Source organism: Diabrotica virgifera, chromosome 3, assembly GCF_917563875.1.
Source record: "Diabrotica virgifera virgifera chromosome 3, PGI_DIABVI_V3a".
Taxonomy (NCBI): Eukaryota; Metazoa; Arthropoda; class Insecta; order Coleoptera; family Chrysomelidae; genus Diabrotica; species Diabrotica virgifera.
In genome coordinates, this window is record NC_065445.1 from 65,678,862 (window position 1) to 65,702,867 (window position 24,006).

The 24,006-nt window shown below is 31.9% G+C and overlaps 2 protein-coding genes across 9 annotated transcripts in view; both read left to right on the forward strand.

Annotated features, from left to right (window-relative positions):
- The window catches only part of LOC126881865 (potassium voltage-gated channel subfamily H member 6), a 1,259,880-nt gene that overhangs the window by 151,475 nt on the left and 1,084,399 nt on the right, over nt 1-24,006 (forward strand). For 7 of the 8 annotated variants that reach the window (XM_050646508.1, XM_050646507.1, XM_050646512.1 and 4 more), the window contains exon 1: nt 6,034-6,338. The exons of the other annotated variant lie outside the window; for it this stretch is intronic. In XM_050646508.1, the coding sequence (XP_050502465.1) occupies nt 6,155-6,338 (184 nt within the window). In that variant the 5' untranslated portion in view covers nt 6,034-6,154. Of the gene's footprint in view, nt 1-6,033; nt 6,339-24,006 lie in introns of those variants that run through there. 8 annotated transcript variants of the gene reach the window in all.
- LOC126881866 (uncharacterized) lies at nt 1,942-5,248 on the forward strand. The gene has a single exon (XM_050646516.1). It carries the CDS (start codon nt 2,459-2,461, stop codon nt 4,592-4,594), a length of 2,136 nt encoding a protein of 711 aa, XP_050502473.1. The 5' UTR covers nt 1,942-2,458; the 3' UTR covers nt 4,595-5,248.

Sequence of the window (24,006 nt, forward strand, 5' to 3'; positions counted from 1 at the left end):
TTTTACATTACGAAGGTTGAAAAACCGGATTAAATGTTTCTCGCTGATCAGGTAAACTAATAAACCACGTGATCGTACAGGACCAACCTGTGTGAAATCCCTATAGTGCAGTCAATATGGATCTGTATTAGTGAAATATATTTTGTTGCACACAATATAGATAAAAAATATGAAATACAAATTTTGGACTAAAAAATTTTAACAGAAACCCCAGTATGGGGTATGTAATGTCAAGTTGAACGATAAAGTTTGACTGGATCAATCTTTTGTCGAATCAACAAAAGTTGATCGATTAAAATTGAAACATATGTTCTCACACCTATTATCATTCGATTTCAGTTGATCCACTAAAGTTGATCAACTAAAATCGAACCGTGAGAATGCACCTTTAGGGCTGCTTGTTCGAACGCTAATCAAAAATGGAATCAACTGATCATTATTAAATATTTAATTACTGTCAGGAACTGTCAATGTCAACTTTGATTGGGTTGCTGAAAACATAACTGATTACAATTATGAGATTAATTGATTACTTAATCAATTATGTTAATTAAAAATGAGTAATTAATTAATCAATCAATTGTGTTAATTATCATAACGATAATTAACATAATTGATTACAATCAACTAATTGGCTTACGAACTACGGATTTTGTTATTTGATGGTTGTTAAGGGGACTTGATTATAATCACTGCACTATAACAATTTATCATCACTATATATAGGGTGTTTGGTAAAAAATGGGCCATAGCTTAACCTTAGATTGCTGAGGTTAAAATAGGTCGATTTAAGCTAACTTACCTTAGTACAAAAGTTGCTAATAACCGAAATACAGAGTGTCAAAGTTACAACTTTTATTTTATTTATTTTTGAATATTTACTGACAGGCATGGGACAACAACACGAAATTTGGTAAGTGGTGCTGGTACTGTACACCCTACTAAATTATGTTAAACAAGCGTTTCTGGCTACTACCAGTACGACGGGGGAACTGAATGGTTGACCCTTCCCAAATTCTACGCCACTGGCAGAATTTCTTTTTTAGTGAAATTTTTTGATTCTTTAATACTGTCTATGTAAATAACATACTATTCATTCCTAACGATAAAGACATTAGTTTTCGAGATATTTGAAGCTAAAAACGAAGGAGCATAATACATTAATCAAAGTAAGTGTGCCTTTTCATTTTTAACTTCAAATATCTCGAAAACTAATGACTTTATCGTTACGAATAAAGAGTATGTTATTTGCATAGAAAGTATAGGAGAATCTAAAAATTATGCTAAAATAGCAGTTTCAACAGTGGCGTAGAATTTGGGAAGGGTCAGCCATTCGCTTTCCCCTGTCGTACGCCTATGGTAGTAGCCAGAAACGATTATTTAACATAGTTTGGTAGGGTGTACAGTGCCTACACTTTCTGCCAAGTATGACACGGATATGTCAAATTATTTTAAAGTATTCTTTTTTTTTAATAATTTATTCATTATTTAAAACTTTAAGAACTATGTGTGTGTTGTCTGTACTATAAAACTATTTTACATATCCTTATGATACTTGGCAGAAAGTGTAGGTACTATACACCCTACTAAGCTATGTTAAATAATCATTTCTGGTTAATACCGGAGGCGTACGACAGGGGAAAGTAAATGGTTGACCCTTCCCAAATTCTACGCCACTGCACAGTGGGCCGAAAAATTCAAAAAGCGGCCATAAATCGATTTCGATGAAAGTATTAGTCTGGCTTTCAGAATTTGTAGGTACTCCGAGAAATAGATAAATAATGTTTTCCTAGAATTTGAAGCAGGTAGAAGGCATATTGCGGCAGCCATCGGTTCTCAAAACCAGACTTTTGTGTTAGGATCATTTCTTTGCGAACATTCATTTAGTGTACTACTAAATGTCAACTAGTGAATGTGTGTTATAAAGTGTCTGGACTCAAGTGGTTAATTGTACAGAAAACTTTCTCAAGGTATGTATTTTCATGTTATATAAATACTTATGAATCAAAGTTAAATTAGTATACATATAGATATAATTACTATGTAGTCGATTTTATTGAAAATTTTATATTATACTTTAAAATTATGTTGAGATATAACATATTTTCCGATCCGATCCGGCTTTGAAAAAATATTAAAAAAATAGCTTGATCATTCCCTAATAACATACTAAAATTTGATAGGCGCCTTCAAGCGCCTTTTTGAGATATTTTGGTTTTGCTTATCGATATGCATGAACCATATCCAACGAATGTATTCTGTAACCATAACAGCACATTTTATTTTGTTATTTAAAATGTAACACCTAGTAATTTCTATTTTCTTGTTGCGTTACTTTATTTACCTTGATAGAGAATATAGTTAAGTTTGTTCGTAATGGTGGTTGTAAGTCTTATTTCATTTGCGTCTTCAAAAAATTTTTTTTATGTAATGTTTTTCTATATTTTTCACAGTGAAAATGGTCACCAGAAGGCAACTGTTTGACGTTTTGTATGAAAAGGATAAGTTACAACGTTCCAGTCGCACAGAATATCTGTTCAAGTATTTGGTGAGACACTACAAAATTGAAAATGATGCAGACGCCATGTTAAAAATGAGGATTTTCACTTCAAAGTTTTGCAACGTCGTTTATGCAAAGCTTGATCAATGTGGGAGAAAAACGGATAGATTTGTGAAAAATAATACAGCGTGGTTAAGTGTATGTGTATTTGAAGAAACTGGATTAGAAATTGATCCGAATGCTGAGCCACAACCAGGAACTTCATCTGGAGGTAGGCGTGGTCGTCCAAGCAAAGAATTTTCTGCGAGTAGTGTAAGATCAAAACGTCGAAAGACTTCAAAGCTGTCATCGACGTTCGAAACCGAGGAGCTTACTTTAGCTGCAAGGAGAAAACTAAAGACTGAAGGAAAAGACGATGCCGCAAAACTTGTCTCTGAAGCACTTTTGACTCCGACTCGAGCCGGTAAAATTAGGACAGCTTGGCAGAAAACTCAGAAGTCAAAAAAAATAATTCCACTCACCCCAGATGAAGCGCTATCAGTAATGATTGAATCAAAAGATACCAAACATTCATATCTTGTTCACAGACGAATAGCAAAAGAACATTTTGCTGATATATATCCGTCTTATCACAAGCTTCGAGAAGCAAAATTACGCTGCTATCCCCGAAAAGAAGGACAAACTGTAAGTGAGTCATGTGCAGAAATATTATTACAGGACCTCTTAGATCATACAGTTAAACGGATAGTAGAATTGCAAAAACCAGTTCTTCGTTCATTATCAACTGAACTTCTAAAGAATTTGAAACTGTTGCTGAAATGGGGATGCGATGGAAGCACCGGTCATTCACAATACAAGCAACTTTTCTCCGATAATAGTTTTGGTGATGGCGATTTATTTCTTACATCCATAGTGCCATTACAGTTATATGCGGAGCAACCTGGACAAGATAAAATTATTGTGTGGCAAAATCCCCGTCCATCGTCAACTCGATTTTGTAGACCTATACGCTTTCAGTTTAAGAAAGAAACGAAAGAGCTGACGGTACAGGAGACATCATATATAGAAAATCAAATTTCAGAACTTCAACCCACTATTGGTATGCTGGATAGTGAAGAAATTGCAGTTTCTCATGTTTGTGTGATGACGATGATAGACGGCAAAGTGTGTAATGCAATAACGGAAACAGCTTCTTCACAAACATGTTATATATGTAAAGCAACCCCCAAACAAATGAATGACATCGAAAAACTATTAAAGAGGGAAGTTGTCCAAGAAAATTTGAAATTTGGATTGTCAACTCTACATGCCTGGATCAGGTTTTTCGAATGTTTGCTGCACATTTCCTATAGATTAGAAGTTAAAGTTTGGCAAATTCGAGGAAGTAACAACAGAGCAGTTTTTGAAAACAAGAAACGTACCATACAACAAATTTTCAGAGACAGAACAGGTTTGCTTGTGGATATACCTAAGAGTGGAGGTAGTGGAACTACTAATGACGGCAACACAGCTCGACGATTTTTTGCTGACCCCTCACTGTCTAGTGAAATTACTGGCATAGATAAAGATGTCATTATGCGATTTGGTATTATATTACGCACCTTATCTTGTGGCTATGCAATCGATGTGCGAGCTTTTGAAGAGTATTGTTTGGAAACCGCAAAACTGTATGTCGCTAAATATTCATGGTATTATATGCCTTCTAGCGTGCATAAAATATTACTCCATGGAGCCATAGTAATCAAGGAGGCTATTCTGCCTATCGGTCAATTGTCAGAAGAAGCCCAAGAATCAAGAAATAAGGATCTCAAAAGTTTTAGGGAGAAACATACACGAAAAATTTCGAGAATATCAGGAAATCAAGATTTGTTAAACAGGCTCCTTATAACTTCAGATCCAGTAATTTCATCTTTGCGGCAGTACCCACTCCGAAAAAGTTCAAACATATCTTCTGAAGTTGTATCCTTGTTGAAGGCGCCCTCGTTAGAATCAATGGAAGCAGATTCTCTTAGAGCTCTACAACTTAATATGGAAAGCCGCCAAGTTTCTTCATCCGACGAGGAAGACGACAGCGCGAGCGACGTAGATTTTTAGTGGTAAGCATACTATTGTATTTACAAGGGCGGATCTAAGGGGGCCCAGGGGCCCATACCCCCCTTGGGATTCACATTTTGAACTGATTATAAAGTTAAAAATTAAATTTTAGTATTTAAGTATATCAAAGTAAGTTATAAGTATAATCTTTTAAGCACTAATATATTAGATTTTAAATAGACTTTATTTCATGCCATTTTTACCCCCTCCCTTGCTAGATTTTTCTATCGCTATGCCCCCCCTTGAGACTTTTCTGGATCCGCCCTTGTTTATTTATTTAGAAGCTAATAAACTTGTTACAGAGCGGAATTTTTATTTTTATACCTATTACCAAACATATTTTGATAAATTTCTCTAAGTTTTTTCGAATTTGTACCTAAATAATTTATAATCTTACTATACTTAGTAACAAGTAACGTATTTTACGGTAATTCATTTTATTTTGTTAATATTTTTTAACCATATAAACAATTAATTGCATAAAGATCGAAAAGTCTACTCAATGTAATTATTAACCTTATGGCCCCCCTAAAAGTTACGCCTGGGTAGTTTAATTTTTTTTATTATTTTTTCCTTTAAAAGACTACAATTTTAAAGCCCTTCAGCCCATTTTCAGATTTTTGACCGCTTTTTGCATTTTCTGGCCCACTGTGCACTGTTGAAACTGTCATTTTAGCATAATTTTTAAATTCTTCCATACTTTCTATGCAAATAATATACTCTTCATTCGTAACGACAAAGTCATTAGTTTTCGAGATATTTGAAGTTAAAAATGAAAAGGCACACTTATTTTGATTAATGTATTATCTCCTTCGTTTTTAGCTTCAAATATCTCGAAAACTAATGGCTTTATCGTTACGAATAAAGAGTAGGTATGTTATTTACATAGAAAGTATTGTAAAATAAAAAAATTGCAGTAAAATAGAAATTCCGCCAGTGGCGTAGAATTTGAGAAGGGTCAACCATTCACGTTCCACCGTCGTACGCCTCTGGTAGTAGGCAGAAACGTTTGTTTAACATAATTTAGTTGGATGTACAGTACCAGCACTATTTACCAAATTTCGTATTGTTATCCCATGCCTGTCAGGAAATATTCAAAAATAAATAAAATAAAAATTTAACTTTGACACCCTGTATTTCGGTTATTATCAACTTTTGTACTAAGGTAAGTTAGCTTAAATCGACATATTTTAACGTCAGAAATCCAAGGTGGTTAAGCTGTGGCTTATTCTTTACCAAACACCCTGTATAATCACATCATAATCACTTATAATCACTATAACCTGCATTGTGATGTCAGGTTATTAAATTTGACACAATTACAAATATTTCCCGCACTATGACGCTCCCGAAAAAGATAAACAAGTGTTATGAGTTCAAAAATAGTACACCAGATCTCGTTATTTATATCACTTGGGAGTTTGTCAGGATCAGTTAAATCGCAGACTTTGCTAAAAATTGTATCGCTCCGTCTGAGAAAAAGCAACCATGAAAACATTCGTGAAAATCGTAGTGTTCGCCGTGGCCGTTTCGGTTAGTTGTTAGATATAATGTGATCAGATGCGTTTTTTATGGTGCAGTGGCTTTATATATAGAGTGTTGTTATTTCTCTTAACGAGGACCTTGTTGGTCAGATGTTTGGGTAACTCTGTTGCCTACTTCTTGATCATGAATAGCATTGCTCACGGGGAAATTGTGAAAATTATTGCTAAATTGGAAAAGAAATCCGTCGGTAACAGCCCAGGTTATATAATTTACCATTATTTTTGCATGTTTTCTTCAGCAGTGTTGCCAGACGTACATGATTAAGCACTTTTTTTAATTTATTGGTTTAAATGTAAAAATCGCATCTCTAATGTAATTATTGAAGACATCAGTGGATAAAAGTCATACGTCACAAAATAATGTTTTTGAGTAATGAGCATTTTCGTGTCTTTTGTTCCAAGTTATTTATTTTATAAATTTGCATTGCTACACTTTTTTGAACAGGTAACTTGGGCCGGTTGTTCGAACGTTAATCAAGAAGTTGATTATAATTAAGTCCCCTTAACAACCATCAAATAACAACACCTCTCATTCGTACGTCAATCAGTTGATTGTAATCAATTATGTTAATTATCATTATGCTAATTAACATGATTGATTGATTGATTAATTATTAATTATTAATTAACATAACAATTATTAACATAATTGATTAATAAATCTCATAATTCTAATCAATTATGTTTTCAGCAACCCAAACAAAGTTGACATTGACAGTTGGTGACAGTAATTAAATATTTGATACTGATTAGTTGATTCCATTTTTGATTAGCGTTCGAACAACCGGCCCTGAAGGTACTTTTTTTACACTTTAAATTGAATTTAAAAAAAGTTACTTGAAGGCAAGTAGGTATTTGAACATATTACCTTTATCCGCATAATAAAAATAATTAAAACATGCTAGGGTTAAGTGGATAAAAGAGTTTAGCATCAAAAATGGGCATTTATTTAAAAAAAAATTGCAAAACAAAATGTAAAATTAACCCTTAAGTACTAACATCTTAAATCAATGACGTAAACACTAACTAACCGCCTGACAGACGGGTTTAACATTTAAGTGGTAATTTTTGTTTTTGTTAAATATTTTAATGCAAAAAGTTATCTCGATGACTTACTGAAAGTATCGATTATCTAAAAAACACAGTAATTAATCTAGTTTTTCTGTACTTATTAAAATAAAAAAAAAACATTATAACAAGAATGGAAGGATTGTTTGTGTACCTTTCTACTCCTGAAAAAAGTGTGATAAAAATTAAACAAATTAAACAATCTTAATAAAAATTTATAGTCGAGTTAAACAAAGAGTAAGAAAAATGAAAACAAAAAGGTTTTTAAAAAATGGTAAAACAAAAAAAACTGACAGGTACTATAGTTAGTACAGTGTAGCAATGGTAGTCAGTGGCAACATTTTCATCACAAATTAATTCCACTTCGCTTATGTCGTCTTCTACCTCATCAAACCAATTCACAAGAGTTTCCTCAGGGTCTTTATTCCCTTATTTGAGGTTTTTTGATGAACTGGGGCACATTATGTGGAATGACGAACTGGGCACACACACTAACACCCCGTCTATTAGACGGAAATCACAATTTGAGCCTAAATATCTTTCGAATAACAACCTGCTGCAAATTGCCAAGTTCAATACTACTAAAGAACAACCGAACTTAAAAAGTCATAAACGGATGAACTTCAAAAATTTATAGGAAGGGAAATATCCCACTTTCGACAAGCGATGCCGTCTGAGAGACGGGGTTAGTACTTAAGGGTTATTAAAAATTATTAAGTAGGTTCTTCTTTTCTATTTGGGATTTTCTTTATTTTCCTCTATCGTGTTTTCATAAAACCATCTATACTCTTCGGGAACAAATTTTATTCGGTCTCTTAATTTTCCCAGTTTTGCCAAACTCAAACTACCAGTTTTATTTTCCAGTCTTCTTGCTATATTCAGTTATAGTCAGATGTGCTGTTCTTTTTTTTTTTTTCTTAAATCTACTTGCTGAAATGGTATTTTGTCTTATAGAGATAGAAGCCAAATTTGTCCACTTTTATCCATTTTACGTAACACGAAAATAATCTTTGGATATGAAGTGTTTGTTTGCTTTTTACGTAAATAGAGGTTCGTTAGCAGATCTTTAAAGTCGTAGAAAAAATTCTCCATATTTACATATTTCACATGGATCAGTGGCGGCTCGTGGCCTCAGTATGCGGGTAGGCTACACATATACCTTTATATATACTCCTCTGTACTCTACTATACTCTACATATTATATACTCGTATACCTATTTACACAGTTTGTCGCATTTAAGATTAAAACACCCCTATATTGCGGCTATCAAAATAAATACAGATTTAAAATTTTGCAGTCAAGCAAGTGTCATGGTTCATATTTTTTAAGATAGTCATAGTCAACTCAAATTTAAATTTTAAACGCTATCTACTGCGAATCTACAAACAGGGCAAATTTTCGATATTTTGCTTCGCGTTAGAGATATCAGAAAAAGTTATTTGGAAAAGTTGTTCCAAATATTATTCACGTACCAAATTTCATGACAAAATTCGCACTTTTAGTTTTTTCAGTATTTGTAGTCAGGATCCTAAAACATACAATTGATTATCCCGAGATGCAGCTCGGGACAACCACTGCCGAAGGACCAAACAAATGTAGCCTAACCTAGCCCCAAAAAGTTCCCGGAAATTCTCGTCCACTAGGGCTAGACAAGCCACAGAGCGCTGTGCTTAGCGTAAAGAATAGAGACGCATAATTATCATTCTGTTCTGTTCTTTAGGTTAGGCGGACTTTGAAGTGCCTAAAGTTAAAGTCAGTAGTACTACTACGAGGAGCGTACAATAATTACAACTTCGAAGAGAAATTAAAAAGTAGCTTTTTTATTTTAGATACTTACGCATTGGGTCAAAATTTATAAATTACAATTTTGAAATAAGTCATTTATATTAATAAATAATATTTTATTCTATTGTACATTTGAAGAGGTTAGGCAGCGCCTACCTTGCCTACCCCGACGGGCCGCCCCTGACATGGATAAAGGTATTATGTCCAAATGCGATTTTGGACATATACCTTTATCCACTAAAATTCGAAAATCTAATGTGACATCAAATATTGCTTTAATACCTTACAGTTATTTTGATTAAGCTATACATAGGATATTTTAAAATTTAAAAGGTTAAAAAACATATTAGGAGAAGAAAAACCTAATAAAACAATTTTCTCAAAAAATTGTGACATATGACCTTTGTCCACTTATGTCTTCAATTGTTTCGTCTTGTAACAAAGTTAAACACAATAGCTTAACAAAAATTATAATTGAAGTGTCTGTATTTTGATCTACTTAATTTAATGCCTTTTTAAAAATATTTTAAAAAATTACCCAAATAGTGTTTTTTGTAAAAAACAAAATATTATGGAATGTTTTAACGCTAAATGAATTAATAACCTAACATTCGCTTACTGTCATTTCTTATACTTGTAACAATTACAGTAGTTTTTTTGTTTAAGAAAATAATTTTTATACGGCCGTGCTAAAAGAGCCACTTTCAGGCACGAATTTCGTTTCCGAAAGTCGCACGGCGTGCGGGAAAGTAAAATACCTTGTAATACGGCATTATAATATATTATAATACATACAATAAACTAATATTTAGAAATTATTTACTAATTTATTTCAAAATTATCTTATAGTGTTCATGTTTTAATGAAACTAGCGCGATCATTTCATTCATAGGAGATTCTGACCAATAGAAAGCTACAGAAATAAAAATTAAACTGATTATTTTTTAATGATTTCAACTTCCAATCGTATAGTAAGATATTTGATCACGTGTTTAATTCTGTCCAATTAGATTAAAATTATACTGAGAATTATCTACTATAGAAAATTACCAATAGAATTTTTTTAAGTAGATTGTTTCTGTTTAATGGCAACCAGTTTCCTAGTTTTGACAACTGTCACATTTAAGAAAATATCCATAATATACGTATTAAAAAATAATCTTACGAATATCACACGACAGTAAGAATAAATAAGAAAATAATGCTTCATTTTTACTCAAATTTGTTGTCATTGGGCAATAGCCACTCGAGCCCTGCGGGCTCTCGTATCTATTGCCAGACAAAAATTTTCGAAAAACTGTCGCATTATTTCAATTTATTCTGACTCTCTTGTGATATTTTACCCGATAATTTTGGATAATTTCCCGTCCTCAAGTATATTACGTCAGATGCCCTTCGTTGCTATGAAAAAATTCATTCAGTGACATTAATGGCAATTAATGTTTTAAAAATTATAAAAGTGATGACTTTCAACCGTCAAATATTTATAACAACTGTGTGTTTAATTGTACTAATTTGTACTTACATAAATAAATTACAATACAATTTTGGTTTTGAACAGTTTTATTCATGAAATAATCGCAACAAATTGCACTCGATCTCTACATACAACCATATAGCTGTTAAATAAAACAGGCTTTTCTGCAAAAATTGAGTTTTGGAGTTCTTAGTGTCAAAAAAGTTCTATTTTTCCCCTCTATCTTTATATAAAACCATATCATTTAGTCGAATAAAAATCCGTCAGAGGGCGTTGGGCCGGTAAGCATTTACGTAGAAATGGCCACTTTGTTTATCAGAAGACAGATCTAGTGCGCAATACTCCAGTGGCTTCGAAACCTTCAAGGAGGAAAGAAGTCCATCATATAATTAAAACTGAATTATCTCACAATAATAATTATTGAAGACGCCACGGTGACATTAACGCAAACATTACACTGAATTTAAAGTCATACTGGTATATCTGCATATTTCTCTTAATTTAATCAATTTCAGATTGATCTGCAACTACAACTTCAATAAAAAGGATTTGTATAAATTTTGTTCATGAATGAGGTAGCGTTGAGGTGAATCAAACTGACTAACGTTAAATGGAAAATATTTCATGTGAAAACTTTAAAGTGCTCTGGTGAAAAATATGCATTTTGCAGATATGCCGGTTTAATTTCAGAGCGACGATATTTTAAAATTGTATCGATATTTTGTATATCAATACAACACTTCACTGGGGTGAAAAAACTTGCGTTTAAATTAAGTCTGGAAATGGATAAACTGACTAATTCTCAGCAGCTCTCGTTCTATAGATATTTTTAAGTAAATCAATACTTTTTGAGATATTTGCGACTGAAAATGTTTATTCTTCGACAAAAAAACCAAGTTTTCAGGCGGTTTTTCGCAAATAACTCAAATACTAATATAATTATTTTATCGAAAAAATATTCTTAGCAAAAATGTATCGTAGAAAAAATCAAAATCAGCAAAAGAAAAGTTGTAGCTCATGAAAAAAGTTCTTATTCGTCAAATAAAAATTGAATATTTCAACCTGAAATAACCAAAAATTAGGCACGTTTTGGGAAAACCCATTAAAATTTTTTAAGTTGTTTAAAAAAATCTTTATTTTTATTTTTTATAAGAGTTTCTAGCATTAGAACTAAGCGAGTTACGCTCAACGTAAAGTTGACCCCTTTTTTTGGTAAAAAAATCGTGAAAATCTCCCCCTATTTAGCACTCAAAATAAAATAAATCGTTACTGCTTTACAAAAAATTTACTTTACTTACCTACTTTTTATATGATCTGTAAGTTTTACCAGTTTACAGTGCTTATTTTTGAAAGTGTTATAGTTGAAAGGGCTTGAACGAGTCACTAACCACGAGTGTGCAAATTTTGAACAGCCATAATTTAACCAACTTTTGTCTTACAAAAAAAAAACAAAATGAAATCATCATACCTATTTATAAAATCAAAACCTACATTTTTGTACAATTTTTGTTTACTATAAAACTAGATTTTTTAAAAATAAACACATCGAACCGGTTAAACACTTACATATCGCATAAACAATACACATACATATGAAATAAATGGTAAAGCGGTAACGATTAATTTTCTGTAGGGTGCTAAATAGGGGGAGATTTTCACTATATTTTTTACAAAAAAGGGGCCAACATTATTTTGAGCGTATCTCGTTTAGTTTTGGTACTAGAAACTTTTGTGAAAATGAAAAAAAAAAGGTTTTTCAAGCACTTTAACAAAATTCTAATAGGTTTTCCCTAAAATTGCTTAATATTTTAGTTATTTTACGCTGAAATATTTGATTTGGAATTTGACGAATAAGAATGAACCTCATATGAACCTTCATGAACCTACAACTTTGCTTATAGTGGATTTATAGACTTCAATAAACAATTTTTTTTATTTTTATAATTTACAGTTTGTGAAGAATATTTTTTTCGATAAAATATTTACTTTTTGAGTTATTTGTGAAAAACCACCTGAAAACGTGTTTTTTTTTGTCGAAAATTAAACATTTTTAATAGCAATTAACTCGAAAAGTATTGACTTACTTAAAAATCTCTATTAAACGAAAGTTGCTTAGAATTAGTTAGTTTATCAATTTCCGGACTAGTTTTAAAAGCGCGTTTTTTCACTCCCGATAAGGGGTGATGGATGTCACCCCCCAAGCAAAAGTAATCAACGGCAGAATTTCAACTTTTAAGCGGAGGGTAAGCAGAACCTAAATCCAAATTTTCAAGCAATTCAAAGTTGACCCTGAAAATTACACTCCAAAACGGTAATTTACTTAGCTATTTTAATATAAATACCATATTGGCACGTATAATAGTCCAGAATAAGCCGTCGCTGTCAAGGTCAACCTTCCCTTCAAATTATGTTATAGTGATGTGTGTTTATAATAAGTGTTGAGTTGAGCACTACCCAAAAGCAATGTTTAAGTTACATTTAGTTGCATTTTAATAAACTTAATAAAGAACAATCTCGCTGAAATTTTTGCTGCAAGGTTTAGGAAAAATAAGGAAATACCTGCAATTTATACACCCACTTAAAACAAAAACATGGTGTTATTTTAATGATGTAAGCGAAAGGAAAGTCTGGGAGAATACAAGCAAGAGTGACGGCCATGCATTATTAAATCAATAAATGATAAATTTGGCAGAAAAAGACATGTGGCACGTTTTACCCATACACTCAGTTTAGTATTTGATATAAAAATGAAAAATTCACAGTGCTGGGATATATTAATTGACATAGTTAGCAATATCCTTGTCAATTTCACAACTGTAAAGGCGAATGATCAAATTAGAAGAATACAGATCAATGCTATCATTCCTCAAGAGAAAATTTAAAACATCCTCTTTAATGTTTTTAGAACTAGTCTCCGCGAATAGACAGGTGCTTTTTTACCAATAGGTGCCGAGATGATTCTTGGTCATCATACAATTACTAATAGGCGAGCGGCAGGCACCCCCAACATGACCAGGTACTGACCATGGAGAGGTGAATGGCCAATTTTAGACATACTGTATATTTTTGAAGGTGCTGAAAACGAAAATTAGGATTATTTTAAATTTGATGTGTGGGAACATTGTCAAAATCGCAATTTTACCGTAAAAAAAAAATAACATTTTTTTGCGTTTACCTCGCTACAACTCTGTTCAATATTATTATTTTTTTTCTGAAATTTTTACAGTATAAAGCTCTAACATTTTTGAAGACAACGATACCTGTTTCAAGCTTTAATTCTTATTCTGATAAAGGTTATGAATTTTTAAAAGGAAAAGGTGCGGATTTGTGCATTGCAAAGTTTAATCGCAAAAGTTGAATGAAGAAATTTAAAACTTAGCCTTTTAATCACGTTTTTGTTAAAATAGAGAGTACAAAGAAGTTTTATGGAGAATTTTAGATCAAAATATTTTATAGAAAAAAAAATCGTGCAACTTTTATTATTGGCATTAGAAATCTCCAATATAACGGTTATTTTTCGAGATACTGACCATGGGCGGTGAATGGCTAATTTTGGTCTCAGAGTACGTTTTTGATGCTGCTGAAAACGAAAATGAAATTTATTTTAAATTTTAGATGGATAAATATTGTCAAAATCGCAATTGTACCCTAAAAATAAAAAAAAGTGAAATCAGGTTTTTTGCGTTTTACTCGCTACAACTCTGGTTCATTTTAATATTTTTTTCTAAGGTTTGTACACTATAATATGTTGCTCACTTTTTTGAAGACAGTAGTATCTATCTTAAGCTTTTAGTATTATTCTGGCAAATGTTATAAATTTTTTAAAGTACAAGGTGCCGTTTCGTGAATTGCAAAGATTAATCAAAAAAGTTGAGTGGCAAAATTTGAAATTTATCTAATAAATCACATTTATGTTAAAACATAGAGTACAAAGAAGTTTTCTGGAAAATTTTAGTTACAAATGTGTAATAGAAAAAAATGGCGCAACTTTTAATACATATAAACCTTATACATCCCCAAAATAACGCTTATTTTTCGAGATACTGACCATGGGCGGTAAATGGCTAATGTTGGTCTTATTTTATGTTTTAGATGGTGCTGATAATGAAAAAGAGGTTTATTTTGAATTTTATGTGAGGGAACATTTTCAATATCGCAATTTTAATATAAAAGTGAAAAACATAATGAAGTCACGAATTTTTACGTTTGGCTCGCTACAACTCTGTTCTATTTTAATATTTTTTTCTGAAGTTTCTACAGCAGATATTTGTCATCTCTGTGAAGACTATGAAAGCAACTGTAGTCTTTTAGTCTTTTCTTTAAAAAATCAAAGGTGCAGATTCGTGCATTGCAAAGTTAAATCGCAAAAATTAAGTGACAAAATTTAAAATTTATCTATAAATTTTAGCTAAAAGCTTAAAGCAGAAACCATTGTCTTCAAAAAAGTGAGCGATATAAATATAGTGTACAAACTTTAAAAAAAATATTAAAACGGACTAGAGTTGTAGCCAGCTAAATGCAAAAAACGTGATTTCACTTTTTTTATTTTTAGGGTACAATTGCAATTTTGACAATATTGCAATTTTGACAATATACCCCCACCTAAAATTTAGAAATAATTTTATTTTCGTTTTCATCAGGGTCAAAAACATAATCTAAGACCAAAATTAGCCAATCATCACCCATTGTCAGTATCTCGAAAAATAAGCGATATATTGGGGATTTCTAATGTCGACATAAAAAAATGCACTATTTTTTTTTCTATAAAACATTTTGATCTAAAATTTACCAGAAAACTGCTTTGTTCACTTTATTTTAACATAAACGTAATTAAGAAGCTAAATTTTAAACTTCGTCGCACAACTTTTGCGATTAAACTTTGCAATGCACAAATCCGCACCTTTTCCTTTGAAAAATTCATAACCTTTATCAGAATAAGAATAAAAGCTTGAAACAGATAAGGTTGTCTTCAGAAATGTTAGAGCTATATACTGTAGAAATTTTAGAAAAAAAAAGTTAAAATTGAACAGAGTTCTAGCGAGGTAAACGCAAAAAAACGTGATTTTATTTTTTTTTATTTTCGGGGTAAAATTGCGATTTTGACAATGTTCCCCCACATGAAATTCAAAATAAACCTCATTTTCGTTTTCAGTACCCTCGAGAATATAAAGTATGAATAATTCGCCATTCATCCCTCCGTGCTCAGTATCTCGAAAACTAAGCGCTTTTTTGAGGATGTGCCGCTCGTGTATAAAACAATCAGAAATGGATAGCCTCTGACCATTTTCCTTGATTATGTAAAGTAATGTTCTTATCAGTTAGGCCACTCTGGTTCTCATGGCCTTAATTATCACGGGTACTGCGAAGCTGGACTCAGCCTACAAAGAGAAAAAACAAATTCGCACAACCTATTAAACCATCAAATTTTTCGAACTCATTATTTACGAATCAACGAAACTTCGCGCAATTGATGGTTTTGAGAATTGTGTGAACGATTGTAATATTCTAAAATGTTTCTGAGGTATGTTGTGTATAGTTCTGATATGGTTCATTCCACCAAAATACGTCTGTTTTGGATTATCGCGACAACGAATATTTCAGTGTGCAACATAAGAAGTACAAAAGTAAATACCTCTAATAATTATTCCAATAAACAGCAATGTAATTTGCAATTTATTTTCGTTCTTCATATTTTGCACAATAAAATATTCGTTGTAGAAATAATCCTACACAGTCGTATATTCGTGGAATAGGATATAAGTGTAGAGTATCAATTTATGTAAAGCTAGTCGAAATAAGATCTACAGAGGGCCTGGAGAATGTTATGCTGCCAGCACTCGGTCATACTGGGTTTCTTTTGGGCAATAATGATTTGAGCAGGAATTTATTTTGAGCCACACACGGATATGGTCTTGACTACGAGGGGACATTAACGGCACACATTCATAATGAAGATAGTACGTTTTTAACGGTAAAATATTGCAAAATCTCTTAATTTTAAAGAACCGCTTGGATTGACATGAAACTTGGCATACACATAGCTAACAGATCAAAGAAAAAAGTGATATTGTGCCTTTGTGTGATTTTGCCCTGGGGTGTGAAAAAATATATGTCCAAAATAAGTCCGGAAATCAATAAACTGACTAATTCTAAGCAACATTTTTGTTCTATAGAGTTTTTTCACCAAGTCAATATTTTTCGAGTTATTTGCGAGTGAATATATTCATGATTAACAAAATAAAACATGTTTTGGACGGTTTTTCGCAAATTACTCGAAAAGTAAGTATTTGATAAAAAAAATGTTCTCAAAAAATATATCCTGTAAAAAAGTGAAAAAAAAACGGTGTATATATTAGGTCTCTATACCTAGCAAAAGCAGAGTTATAGATAATGAAAAATAGTTTCATATTCGTCAAATTCCAAATCGAATATTTTAACTTGAAATAACCAAAAAATGAAGCAATTTTGGGGAAAACTTATTAAAACTTTTTTAAAATGTTTAAAACAAGCTTTCTATTGTTTCACAAAAAATCTTTTCAATCATCAAAAATAACCAAGTTACGCTCAAAATAAAGTTGGTCCCTTTTCTTTTGTATATGCATTGTTGATATGATCTATAAGTTTCATTGGATTTGTGTCCTTATTTTTGAGAGGGCTGTAGTTAAAAGGGCTTGAAGGATTCACTAATCACAAGTGTATTCAAATTTTTACACACCAAATCTTAGCCAATTTTTGTCTTACAGTAAAACAAAAAAATACAAATTATTCAGAAAAGCAAGCCGACTTTTTTTATTGTTTCAGATTTTTGCTCTCTCTAACAATTTTTAAGTTATTTTAAAAAAATGCATTTGCTCCAAAATTAAAAATTTTGAAAATTTTATTTCAAAACCAATTTTTTTCAAAAATGAGCACTTTGAACCGATGAAACTTACAGATCATATAAACACAACATAGTAAAGTAACTTGTGAAGCGATAATGATTAATATCACTTAAGTTGCTAACTAGGGGTTGATCTTCCCGTTTTTTTGCCAGAATAAAAGGGACCAACTTTATTTTGAGCGTAACTTGTTTATTTTTGATGATAGAAATTTTTTTTTTATAAAACAAAAGAAAGATTTTTTTAAGCACTTTAAAAAGTTGTAATGATTTTTCCCCAAAAAGTGCTTCAATTTTTGGTTATTTCAAGTAGAAAATATTCGATTTGGAATTTGACGAATATGAACCTATTTTTCATTAGCTATAACTCTGTTTCTGCTAAGTATAGAGACCAATATATACACCAATTTGTTCACTTTTTACAGGCTATATTTTTGCTAAAAATGATTTTTTCGACAAAATACTTACTTTTTAAGTTGCGTATGCCAAATTTCATGTTAATCCAAGCGGTTCTCTAAAATTTACAGCAAAAACCGTGAAAGAATGTACTAAGAGTCTATATAGACCGGGCAGTATCGTCGCCCCGCTAGCGAAATTATTCCCATTCGATTTTTTTGCACAAACTTACTAAAAAAGAGGTCCTTATAACATATCCACAGGGTGCCTGGCGGTGCCGTGGTCGAAAAATTGTTTAAACAATTTTTTTAAACAAATTCACAAAAATAATTTTTTTACTTCGAACAAATTTTTGTTAGATAAATTGGCTTATTCTGAGCAAAAAAGGTCTCTTGTCATTTTTTTCTAAAATTGATTCTTTTCGAGTTATATGCGATTAAAAATTTGAAAAATCCGAAAATGGCCATTTTCAAGGCTTAATAACTCGATGAAACATTATTATTATGAAATTCAAAAAGTAACCAAATCAAGTTTCAAATCACTTCTTCAAGGTCCTAAAGAGATTTTTGTCATTATTTTATTAGAAAGCTGTTATTTTTAATTATTAACAATTAGCGCTATAGTCCAGGATGCATCGTCGCCCCCGTTAGTGAAATTATTCCGATCTCATTTTTTTGCAGAAACTTACTCAAAACGAGGTCCTTATAACATATCCACAGGGTGCCGGGCGGTGCCGTGGTCGAAAAATTGTTTAAACATTTCTTTTTAAACAAATTCACAAAAATATTTTTTTTATTGCGAACGATTTTTTTAGATAATTTGGGTTATTCTGAGCAAAAAAGGTCTCTTGTGATTTTTCTCTAAAATTGATTGTTGTCGAGTTATGGCCATTTTCGCATTTTTCAAATTATAAATCGCGTATAATTCGCCAACAATCGATTTTAGAAAAAAATCACAAGAGATATTTTTTGCTCAGAATGTCCCAAATTATCTAAGAAAATTTGTTCGAAGGGAAAAAATTATTTTTATGAATTTGTTTTAAAAAAATTATTTAAACAATTTTTCGACCTCGTCACCGCCCGGCACCCTGTGGATATGTTATAAGGACTAGGGATGGGAAAAACCTACCGGTTTAAACCTAAAAACGGTTTTTTTACTTCGCAATAACCGGTTTTACCGGTAGTTTTTTTTGTCCCGGTTATAACCGGTTTTTTCTTTTTAAAGTAAAAACCGGTTATTAGGTTTTTACGGTGATTAGGATTAGGCTAGGTATTATTTTGCATCCCAATCATAATTATTATTCTCAAGTAATTATTCCAAACAAAACCATAATTCAAATTTTATTTTATTTTATAAAATACAGAAGCAAACTGAAAGTGCAATCTCACACCAGCCAGAAACAATTATTAAGTTTTATTATAATATTTCCTTGAAAAGGTATTTGTAATCATAATACTTACATAAGAAGTGATCTGGTTGAATTAGACGCAAACATCATCTATTTTTCACACTTAACTCTTGACATTGAAAGTGGGTGAATGACTTTTTCTGATTACCAAAAATAATGCTCTGAATATGAATATCGAATTACTGATTACGAATACCAATCTCCAAGAATTTCGCTACGTTTTCAAAACTATACACTCATACAGGAAGTATTAAATGAGTTAAAATGTACCTATTCTACAAATATACAAACGTGTTAAAAGTAAAAAGTAATACATGTACTTTCGATAGTACTAATTTTGATCATATTGATATCGAGTCGAATGGAGTATCGCAAACTAAAGTGTATTGTAAATGTAACATTGTAACCTATTGGATTAAAAAACCGAAAACCGGTTTTTCCAAAAACCGTTTTTTTTTGGCCGGTTATAACCGCCAGGTTAAATCGTAAGCAAAAAAACCGGTATAACCGAAAACCGGTGTTTTGTCAAAAACCGCCATCCCTAATAAGGACCTCGTTTTGAGTAAGTTTCTGCAAAAAAATGGAATCGGAATAATTTCACTAACGGGGGCGACGATAAATCCTGGACTATAGCGCTAATTGTTAATAATTAAAAATAACAGCTTTCTAATAAAATAATGACAAAAATCTCTTCAGGACCTTGAATAAGGGATTTAAAACTTGATTTGCTGACTTTTTGAATTTCATAATAATAATGTTTAATCGAGTTATTAAGCCTTGAAAATGGCCATTTTCGCATTTTTCAAATTTTTAATCGCATATAACTCGACAACAATCAATTTTAGAAAAAGATGACAAGAGACCTTTTTTACTCAGAATAAGCCAATTTATCTAAAATAATTTTGTTCGAAATGAAAAAACTATTTTTGTGAATTTGTTTAAAAAAAATTGTTTAAACAATTTTTCGACCACGGCACCGCCCGGCACCCTGTGGATATGTTATAAGGACCTCTTTTGGAGTAAGTGTGTGCAAAAAAATCGAATCGGAATAATTTCGCTAGCGGGGGCGACGATACTGCCCGGTCTAATAACATTCTGTGATGCTATAATATGCTGCGTTCATTGGCAATGTTTTTCTACTAATGCCAGATCACACACGACAAGTTCACGCACGACACTTCAAGGATTTTAACACAGTTCTTTGAAGATAAACACAGTCCGTGACAGTCCCTTAAAGATGTTAGTAGGTACTCCAAATACGGACTGGCCTTAAATTCCAGATCTTAATACTATTGAGCCTATATGGAGCCTTATCAAAATGAGTATAAGACGTTATATACCTGATCCAACAACATGTGAAGAGCTTCGAACGGCTCTCATAGAGGAATAAACCACTTTTCTTTAAAGGGACATCCAAAACGTGATCAGTTCTATACCAAATCGAATGATGAGTTACCATGTGAGTAATACCACATGATGTTATTCAAAAACCGTGGTGTCAACACACATTATTGAATCGAGTGATACTTTCGTACGAGTCTTTTCTTGACTCTATAATTCAATTATTGTTAGAACCGTAACTGTAATGGTACATAATAATTTTCCATACATTTATTAATTTCTCAAATTTTTAAAATTTAATTTAATTTAAATAATAATTTAAGTTAAATCATAATGTCGGGTTTAGTGCTACAAGAGTAACTGACTCAAAATATAGACCAGGCTGATATGTGAAAAATCATCTATTTTTGGATGGACGAGGTGGCATTCGGATTTTTGCAGATAAAGTTAGGTGACAACTTCAATAATAATAATTGACTTATGCTCCTTCTCAAATATGCCCGGAACATTAATAAAAAAATTGAAATATTTAAAAATTTCGAAAAACATCAATTTTTTTCTATTTTCTTTGCTTATAACTTGAAAACGATTCATTTTGGAACAAAGTCGTAGCGAAATAAAATAAAGATAATTGAATTTTGTATGACATACGACTGGTTAAAAATGTGTTACATTATTACCCTTTCTGCAAAATAGCAATAAATACAAAATAAGGGGACAAAATAAGCCTGTTTTTATTCAACGTTTTTAACCACTTTGCTTGCACTTAAAACCTTCGTAATTTGCTTAGAATATTGTAATGACATACTTAAATCGCCCACCAAATTTAATTAAAATCGACCTGACAGATTTTGCATAATAATTTTGCAATCTAAATTTTTTTAAAAAAGTTCAAATTTTTTAAAAACTTTCTGAACAAAAAGTAGACCATTTAGAAGTTTCGAAGTTTCCCAATTTTTTTACATATAAAAAGGCTCTCTATCTATCTAATACACTTTACAGAATTAAAATCGGATTATTTAAGCGGCCTCAGAACTGTTTTAAAGTTATAAACAATTTTTTGGCTTATAAACAAAACAGTGAGGACGTTTGAGTTGGAATAAAGTCATTTTCTCGAGAATGGGAGATAAATCCCGAAACAGGTCGATTTTTATTTTTAAATTTAATTTTTTGGTATATATATCATACTAGTGACGTCATCCATCTGGACGTGATGACGTAATCGATGATTTTTTAAATGAGAATAGGGGCCGTGTGATAGCTCATTCGAAAGGCTATTCAATTTTGTATTCACTAATATAAACATTAACATAATTATTTATACAGGGGGCCCAAAAATTTTTTTTTAATTAAATTAATTGAGACAAAAAGAAGAACGTAGGTAATTTATTTAATGCAAAATACATTTTACTGCAATCAGAAAACAGAAAAAAAATGGTAATTTGAAAAATTAACATTGCTTTTCGCTCAAATTAAATGTTCAAACTGCTAAGAGGCTGGTGGGTGGCAACTTTAATATGGGCTATTCCACGAATATACGACTGTCTTGGATTATCGCGACAACGCACATTTTAGTGTGCAACATAAGAAGTGCGAAAGTAAATGGCTCTAATAATTGTTCCAATACACAACAAGGTATTTTGCAATTTACTTTCGTTCTTTATAATTTGCACAGTAAAATATTCGTTGTCGAGATAATCCACAAGAGACGTATATTCGTGGAATAGGGTATATTGACTTTAAGCGAAAAACAATAGTTATTTATCAAATAAACATTTTTTCCTGTTTTAGGACAACAGTAAAATGTATTTCGGGTCCTGATAGCAAGCAAATCTTACAGCTTTATATCGGTCCTGACAAATTTATAAATTCAAGTAGTTAAAAGTTGAAATATAATTTAATTTTTACATTGTTTGCAAGATAAAGTTTAAATGTGACAGTGTGTTAAAAAACCAACGATTCTGTGAGTACAAAATTGCATTATTTATATCTAACCATAAAATCAGAAGTTAAAAGGCAATATTTTACCGATTTCAATCCAAATTATCGACTATCGACAACAACTTTTTGCTGATTCAAGTAATTAGGCTGCCGTCTAATTTTGTTAAGAGGCCAGGTCCGGCTTCAGATCCGCTGTTCCAATGCATGTAAATTTTCAACGGGACGATGGCTGAACCGGAATTAGCTACTACTTCACGAAATACACCGACTACGTCACATATCTCTTACTCTCATGCATTAAACAGTTTTAAACATCCTTCAAAAGACCAAGGTATCATACTTTCAACCATACAAGGAATACAAGTTTTCGAATATGTAAAAGCTGTTGGATCAATAGTACAGCCCAAAAACGTTATTTGGGCATCCAGAATCGCAAACAACCGCATCTGCATCTACCTCTCGTCTAAATATATAGTTGACCAATTTCTTAGCTCCCACAAACATGTAATTATTGACGGCAACCAAATTGAAGTAAGAAGATTAATAACTCCTGCCCAGAGATTAATCATATCAAGTGTATGTCCTACTATACCTAATAGCATAATTGAAGACCATCTAAAAACTATGGGTATAAAATCCGTCTCCAACATGACGTTTCTACGAGTAGGCATGCAAGACCCGGAATACAGCCACGTGCTTAGCTTTAGAAGGCAAATCTTCATAAGTCCTTTAGAAAATGCATCGATTCCTGACTCATTCCTAATTTCATTCGACAATACATCATATAGAATATACATTTCCATAGACGGTTTAAACTGCTCCAGATGCAAGACGGTCGGACATCAAGATTCTGACTGTCCTTCTTTATCATCATTAAGTAGTCCAATTAATCAAACGGAAACTGACCATCCAGTGAACGTACCCAACTCTGCCAATAAAGAATATAGCCAGCCAGAAGAACAACCACGGAAAGAACACGAAGAAGGTACCCAGACATTAAAGGAACCGAAACTTAACATCACAAAAAATCACGAATTAACATCAGCCACAAACGACCAAACCACTTCCTTACAAACATACAAAGAACTACAGATTTCGTCACAACCACAAATATCCCAAGATTCAGTAATTGAAAGCGATAGAAAAATCTCTGAAGCTATTCATGTTACTAAAAGACAAATTTCCACTTCTCCCGAAATCCTTGAAAATGACCTACCTCCTCCCACTACTGAAAAACAAAAAAATAAAAAGCCTAAATCTCAAGATTCTATTCCAGATATCCTCAATGAAATTAAAGAAAAAATTGAAAATAGAATCCCTTCCTTCACACTTTCTTTTCATGAAATATGTGATTTTCTGTCAAATTCCCTTCACTCAAAACATCCTGAACTTATTGCTAAAAATTATTCAAATGAAAGCGATGAAATCAAAGAAATTCTAAACTTTATATATTCTCAAACACAAAATAAAAGTTTAAAAAACAATATTACCAGATTGAAGAAGAAACTACTTCTAAGCAGTCTTTCTTCTACTGACGAAACTGACTACGAATCAAGTTCTCAAGTAAATAGTT

Bases quoted from the DNA above. Each gene is read 5' to 3' on its own strand.
- LOC126881866 (XM_050646516.1), top strand. From the start codon at position 2,459: ATGGTCACCAGAAGGCAACTGTTTGACGTTTTGTATGAAAAGGATAAG.